General features: G+C 41.9%; 1 protein-coding gene across 21 annotated transcripts in view; it reads left to right on the forward strand.

Annotated features, from left to right (window-relative positions):
- The window catches only part of KCNIP4 (potassium voltage-gated channel interacting protein 4), a 598831-nt gene that overhangs the window by 587083 nt on the left and 3889 nt on the right, over nucleotides 1-7859 (forward strand). For all 21 annotated transcript variants that reach the window (XM_053252519.1, XM_053252518.1, XM_053252525.1 and 18 more), the window contains 3 exons: nucleotides 3171-3278; nucleotides 4928-5032; nucleotides 6829-6891. In XM_053252519.1, coding sequence (XP_053108494.1) covers nucleotides 3171-3278; nucleotides 4928-5032; nucleotides 6829-6891 — 276 coding nt within the window. The remainder of the gene's footprint in view (nucleotides 1-3170; nucleotides 3279-4927; nucleotides 5033-6828; nucleotides 6892-7859) is intronic.

Raw genomic sequence — 7859 nt, forward strand, 5'->3', positions numbered from 1 at the left:
CGCCCGACCGGTGAGATTCTGTGTGTGGGGAGGAACGGGAGGGGAGGAGGGCTAGAAAGCACGGGGCTGGAGGGAAGGGGAAGAGAGGAGAGACCACGGCAGGAGGAAGAGGGAGGGGGAAACTGCCGGGCCCAAAGTGCCACACAGATGCTCTGTGCAGGGTAGGCTAGTTATTTATATAATATTTTACTTGAAATGCCAGTAGAGGACATACTGGCATAGCATACCATACCAAAATAGACCATAACAGTGTGTGAGAAAATCACAAACAACCCTGTGATTTGCAAATTTGCAACTTGTGTTGATGAGAAAACAAGCATAACATTGATACAGTATTTGCTCACCAAGGTGCCATATTTCTAGCTACAAACTTAGGGAATTAGCAGACAGAAGCAATGATTACTGCTTTGTCTGTAGAATAGTTGTTCTTTTCTCTTCCTCCCTCCTCCAGATCTCTCATTAGGAACAATCTCTGAGAGAACACAGTGGCCAGGATCCAAAGAATGGTTGAGGTTCATGTAAGGCTAGCTACATGGAATTTGTGATCTTTTATCTTTGATTTCCATGCTAAATCACAAACTGCTTTTGGAAATCCCTTCAGTTCTAAATGGGATTTGCCATATTCCTCCAGGGGTCTATGTGTGCTGTTTAATTTTCTACCCCCTTTCTTGAAGACTATTATTTACTAATATTTGTTAGTGAACCTTGCTTAAGAATGTCAGCAGTTCATGGTCTGCTCCAAGAACTATTACATCTGATTTGCCAGTGACTTTCAACAGCAATAGGCATTTCCACTAAAATAGGGATCCAGAGGGACAGAAGTTGATTTTTGCCTTGTCAGTTCTCCCACTTTTATGATTCTAAACTCTAATCCTATTAAGAACTGTTTAATAGGGTAAACAGTAAAGGGCAGATGAAGTAACTGGCTCTGACACAACATCATTTTTTATATTGTTGCCTCCTCTATACATAAACAAGGGATGCTATTGGTCCCCAGAATCCCAACTACTGGGAAATTAAGGGCACTCACAGGTAATCCCAAAGGATGCTCTTAAAGACATGCCTACATATTTAACTTCTGCAAAAGAGCTCTTGATTCCCTTTAATTGGGCTCTCTAATTAATGTCTCTGCTGTGAGATACTAGTTCTCATAACTTTCTGATCATTTTTAATCTCTCCTGGAACAAAACATTTATATTACTAAATTTAATTGAGTTTGTTGTTCATAGTCTAATGCAAAAGTGCAGAAAAGATTTAATCCATAGTTTCTCAATGTGTGGTATGCATTTCCTTGGAGAAAGACATAGGCAGGGGACGAGGGGGAGATGGGAAAGAAGCCCAGCAAGGAGGGAGAGAAGAATACCTGCTTCCCTTTGCTGCTTAATCTTGCTGCTGAAGGGAAGGAACAGAGAGACAAAGACTGCCCCTGGAATATCAGCCAATAGCTAGGGTAGGTGGGAGGCTGGTTAGTAGGAAACCTGCCTGGAAAAGAAATACTGGCCATTGACTGGCCAATAGGTGGGAAGGCAGGAAAAGAGGAAGCCTGCCTGGGAGAGGCATATTGGCCATTGATTGGCCTAAGAGGGAAGGAGGTAGCACTGGCCTTGATTGGCCAGAAGCTCCTTGCTGGGTGGTTGGACGCAATGAGACAGTCAATGAGAGATAAAACTGAATTTTGTGTTTGTGCTGTCTGTCCAGATGAGGAACTCTGTTGCTATAAAGAGCACATCCACAGAGTGATCCTATAACAACTGTTGAATCATTAGTACCTTGTTGCTTTCAGAGAACATAACCGTTCAGACAAAAATCGGCTTTTCTTTACTTGGATATTCAACACCAACCTCAGGAGAATTACAATTTGCAAATGGCGATCTCTATTGTCTTTGAATGCTGATCAAACATGTGCACAGCATATCAACATGAAAGGCTAGGAGAGACTTTCAACTCTCCTTCCCCTGGGGGATAGCTGACAATTTTTGGTTTCTTGAAGAAGCAAATCACACATGCTAAGCTAACACCATTAAATAAAATTTGCTCCTGCTGGAGGCTAAATGAAACTCCCCCAGACTACAAGCACTGTTTCAGAGATTTCTGACTGGCTTCTGCTGGAGTGGAGTGAAACTGGCTGAGATGGTTTAAAACGGATTTCCTTGTTCCTTGGGTTAATTTCCCCCTGCAGTTCAACTGGTATGGTTTAGGAAACACTGGTCTAATCCACAGTTTCATACAAAATCAGAGACACTGCTTATACAGTAAGGGCAATTTGTTGCCTTAAGCAGTGCTCTGTTATAAAAACAACAACATCCATGAAATGTCAGCTGGGATCAGAGAGCAGGCTTTAGCTGGTTTGTCATTTTTGTTTTGGCTTCCAACAGCTAAAATCCTTGAGCCATTTACACAGCAGATGCCTCATTGGCTTCAGTGACACATGGAAGCCAGTGATTTATACAAAAATAGTTTGGGTGCAGTCCAGTTAAGCACTTTACAGTTCCACTTGTTTCAGTGACATAGCCAAAGTTAACATAGCCAAAGTTAACAATTTTTAGGTCCCTTTGATTTCAAGAGAGAGTTAAGTGCATGCTTAAACATCTGCCACTGATAGCTATAGGGCTTAAAAGTGCTTAATTTTGGAGTGTGGCTTTAATGGTTTGGTCCTTCTTCCATGCAACAGAGGAGCAATAAAGCTGCTATTGAGTGGTGATGCATCAGATTTCACCCATTGCAGCCATGTATACTTTTGCTTTCTTTTTGTCTTTGTTTCTCCAATCTTCCAAAATGTATTAATGTTCTAAAGTCAAAAAATGTTATGATGTTATACTATATAGAGAGATCATTCATGCTATCAAAAACTGTGTTATACATGGAATTGGGAGCTGTGTGTGCTCCCAATTTTCGGTTGTGTAGAAGCAAGGTAAGAGGAAAACCTGGGTAGAAGTGGTTGTGTAGTAGGAGGAGAACCTACCCAGGTTTTCCTCCTACCTACCTTGCTTCCACAAAATCACTTCTACCCAGGTTCTCCTTCTACCTTGTTTCCATACAGCTGAAAATTGGGAGCGCACACAGCTCCCAAACCTAGGTGTAATGCAGTTTTTGATGATCTCATAATGTTATGAATGACCTCATAAGGTTATGATGTCAAAAATTAAAACACTATTTTTTCTTTCTTTAAGGATTTTGTTATGGGCCTTTCAATTTTGTTGCGGGGAACAGTGCAAGAAAAACTCAACTGGGCTTTTAATCTGTATGATATAAACAAAGATGGCTATATAACTAAAGAGGTAAGGAGTCAATTTAACTTCCAGTGGGTGAAAAACTCTTGCTGTATAGGCCAGGGCAGTGTGTGAGTTTTTTCACTAGGTCAAATGGAAGGCTGTCAGAGACTGTTTGCTGCCCTAGGTGACTGCATCATATGGTCTGAAGGCTAAAGGAGGCATTACATTAAACATGTTTGGCCCTCTGCCTTTGTTTCCGAACTTAAAGTAAGTGTGTGTGATCAGGATTGGGACTATGGCACAGGGGAAGGAGCCTGAATCTTTTGCTCTTGCTCTGGTCTTGATCTATGTTGGGGGAGGCATGACTGCTATTTGCCCTGTAATTAGGGTTTCCAGCCCTCTAAGATTGGCTTGGACTTTCAAGGAATTGGCATCTCCAGGCCACTACTGAAAGCAATCCTGGAGATTGTAATGGCTTGATATTGTGAAAAAAACCGAGAAACAAATTCACAACATCTCCAGGAGCCAGAGTGACCCTGCCTGAAAGGGAAACTCCAATTGGCATCAATATGTTAACCTCCCAGGGCAAATAATAGTTGGGGTCTCTGATCCGGATGGGGATAATGGTCGGGGCAAAGGGTTAACCCCTCCCCAAGGGTTAACCCCTCCCCCAATCCTGATTATCCTATAAACAGGCATCTTTAAGTCTGGAAAAGGTGTTGGCCAAACTAAGTAATTAATATTTTTTATTGACCCAGAGAGATATCTCTCAAGTTCCTTTATATGGAGGATGCTGTGAACACAGTTCTCAGCTGATCATCATGTCTCCTGCTCCACTGGAAGTGGTACACTTCTCCAGTTGCATTGTGCGCTACTGCTATGGTGTCCCTGCAGAGATTGTACCTTAACCAACCACTTGGATTGTTTGTGCAGTCAGGCCCTCTGTGCCCACCCATAGTCTTACAGACAAATGGTATAGTTTTCCCCAGATTGTGTGTGTGTGTGTGTGAGAGAGAGAGAGAGAATGACTCACTGCACACAGAGAAAACTGCTTGCAACCAGGTAGGAAAACAAATTGCATAAGAGGGAGGGAGCAAGTAGCCTGCAATTGGCAAAAGCACATTTTTATTTTCCCTTCTTCCCCACTCCCCATGTGCTTGTCTATGTCTAGCAATGTTTTCTTTTGAAAGTAAATTCTCATTTAAGGAGCCCCTGCCTTAGAGGTAGAGTTTTCTCTTCCTTTAAACATAACTCATTGAGACTCTAATTCAGGAGAAGAGTCTGCAATTGTGATTTTTTCCCCTCAGGGAGTTTTTGGTGGTCACTTTTCATATTGCTCAGGCAAACTGTTGGAAAACAGTGTCAAATCAAATGTTTTTGCAGATCTGTAATTATTTGGATCTATCGAGACATTAATTCATTTCCATATGCAAATTGGTTCTCCTTCCAGTGCAAAAGAAGGCAGCTTGGGTTGGAGAGAAACATCCCACAGCTGACTGAGTGTTCATTTTGGCTAGCATTTTATTTCTTCAGCCACCAGCAGCTAAGTCATAATCATTTCAAAACAAGCCATATGCATTACATTCCAAAAGGTTTTCTGTCCTAAGTTAGCAAGGCTTCCATTGTGCAAATGCAAATCTTTTACCAACCGCTGTGGTTTAATTGTAACAAATGTGTATTATTCTGCCAATTTTAACATGTTTTTTGCTCTGCAGGAAATGCTTGATATTATGAAAGCTATATATGATATGATGGGGAAATGCACTTATCCTGTACTCAAAGAGGATGCCCCAAGGCAACACGTGGAAACATTTTTTCAGGTAGGAGTCACAAATATATGCTAGAAAAAATGATGTTGTAAGGTTTGGTTCAGATTATACTTTGCTGGCCCAACCACATCTGATAAGGAGGTGTGCAGACCATGAGCCTCCACTTCTATCCCTGACTCCACAAGAGTGCTGGGACACCTTTCATTAATCACATAGGAGGGGACAGTTTGTCCCAAAACTAGTATTTGTAGTGTGTATAGATAAGAGGTTTGGATGAACCTCCGCACATCGTGAATAGGGGAATGTGTCCCAGAGTGCCAGGAGCGGGGGACTAGGACTGTGCAATCTTATTGGTCCGGCAGGCCAATGTCAGACCAATATGCTTCTTATCAGTCACTAATGGATGGTCTTCAAAAACAGCAGTAGGGAGCCCTGATAGTCAGATCCCTAAAATCCCTACACTAATATCTGTCTGACTAATATCTGGACTTCTACTTTCAGCATTTCTGTTGGACCACCTGCACCAGTCCCTTTAAAACAGCCAGGAGCTGGTTTCGAGAAAAAAATCTCTCCAAGCTGGCTCCCCTGCTCCTATTTGCACCCCTGAAATTGGTACTGTACCCTCCTTTATTGGGGAGTCAGGGTAAAGGCAACCCCCTCAGGGGGGATCTACAGGGCCAGAGAGTCCCCTGCGGGGTTACATTTGCCCCACTCCTGATTCTGGGGGTACAGTCCTTAAAAACCACCACAGGGGCTGGCTTGGAGAGACTTTCTCTCCAAGCAAACTCTTGGGTTGATTTAAAGGGACTGTACTTTGGAAATTGGGGGGGGGGGGCAATTTCCAGCTCACTGCTGGGAACCTTCTGACCTGGTGGGTCCCTCATGTGAGGTTGCCTTTATTCCCCCCTTTCCCCCTATTCCAGGGGTGAAGTTCCTGAAAATCACCAACTTTATGTCAGTGAAATGCCGGCATTCCGATCTGATTCCGACAAGCCAACAGTTTTGCTGGGGCCATGTTGGCCCTCCTGATAATTTCTCTATTGGGTCTGGTTAGGGCAGATTGGATCTGATATTTTTTATGGTGCACAGGCCTAGCAGGGACAATGTGTGCACTCATCCATCTTTATCACCTGTGGTCAGGCTGCTGGATTATTTTCCAGAGCAGTCCTTAGACATCTTACCTTGATGGCTTGCCATTCTTGTTATATTGACGCTTGTCATTCTTGTTATCTTACTTACATACCTGACCAGTAGAACAATCCTATGTATGCTTATTCAGAAGTAAGCCGCAGTGGCTTACATAATGTGCCTCGTAATGCTGCAAGCATGGAAGATGTGTAATTTACGCAAATGATGTTACTGTACATAAGAGTAAGCCTTTTATTTCCAATGAGCTTTCTCTTGTGTAACATCATTTGCATAAATTTTGCATCTGTACACCTTCCATGCATGCAACGTTACTAGGCTGATGTACTGATGCACAGTATGTGTATTCAATAGAGTTTAATCCATAGCATATGTGTTTAGAATTTTAGTCTAAGCACTCTCTCCCCTACCGCTCCAAATATTTCTCTTTGTCTCACCTGTACTCTGAGCCTTTCATTTGGATAATGTTCAGAGAAATATAAAACTTTAATCTAGAAACATTATTAGTCAAAGGAAATCTAAAATTTCAGGAAGAGTAGGAATGACCCTGTTAGGAGTCTAGCAGCTTGCTGCTTTGGTTCGTGTGTAATGCCATGTTTTGTTTATTTTTAGTAATAAAAATGTATTTTTATTAATTATTTTAAAATAAGAAAAAAAGCTTGGAGGCTGGCATTACTTAAGCAAAATTTCTTCTTTGGCAGAAAATGGACAAGAATAAGGATGGTGTAGTTACTGTAGATGAATTCATTGAAAGCTGCCAAAAAGTGAGTAATGGGTGGTAATTTGCAGCTATTGTTGTAGTGGCATTGCCTGCCACAGGAAAGTATGGAGTTGCTTGTGAAATGGCCAAATATTGTATATGTAAAGTTTTATTGCCACAAACTCCTCCTGTGCTTAGAAAACACATTTAGTATTTCTGTAAAATATATGAGAATTTAATCTCCACCAACTGTTCTTCCACCATTGTCTGGCTGTATTCCAGGATCATAATCGGATATTTCAAATAAAAATAAATAAATAAAATATTAGACACTGTTCTTCATTATCATCATCATCTGCTCAGTTTTTCTGTAAAGCTACCCTTCAGAGAGAGACAAAAGATGAAAAGTAAAAAAGCATCAAAGTATAATCAGTAAACCAATCTAACGTAAATGAGATGCATGCTCCATGTCCTACTCAGGGGAGTAGCAAGGTTGGAGTGGGCCCAGAGACAAGATTTGAAAATGCCCCCCCCCCCACTGAAGCTCAGCTCATGAAGTAAAGAAATCTTAAATAAAGTTGAACAGTGGTAACAAAATACACACACACACACACACACACACACACACACACACACAACCTATGTGCCACAATAGAAAATCATCCTAAATTATTTTTTTTTTAAGTTTTGTAAATTGTGGACAATGCAAGTCATTTAATGGTACTAGAGAAAGACGTGCTGTTCTGGTAGCTCCAAGTCATAACACTCACATCAGTTTCGGAGGATGAATACAACTGAAGGAAGCCCAGATGGGTGCACAGCTGGGGGAGTTAGTCATGTGACTTGCCTCTGGCCCCCCCCCCCAAAGCAGTGGGCCCACAGACAACTGTCTCCCCTTGCCCTATTATAGTTATGCCCTAATCTTACCTCTGCATATGGAGGAGCACAGAGCAAGTTTGCATTCTCTGATTTCAGAGGAAAAATGCGGGTAACATATGGGAGAAGGTTCTCCCTTAAGTATGTGTGGCGCCA

This window comes from Hemicordylus capensis, chromosome 5 (assembly GCF_027244095.1).
Source record: "Hemicordylus capensis ecotype Gifberg chromosome 5, rHemCap1.1.pri, whole genome shotgun sequence".
In the NCBI taxonomy this organism is placed as follows: domain Eukaryota; kingdom Metazoa; phylum Chordata; class Lepidosauria; order Squamata; family Cordylidae; genus Hemicordylus; species Hemicordylus capensis.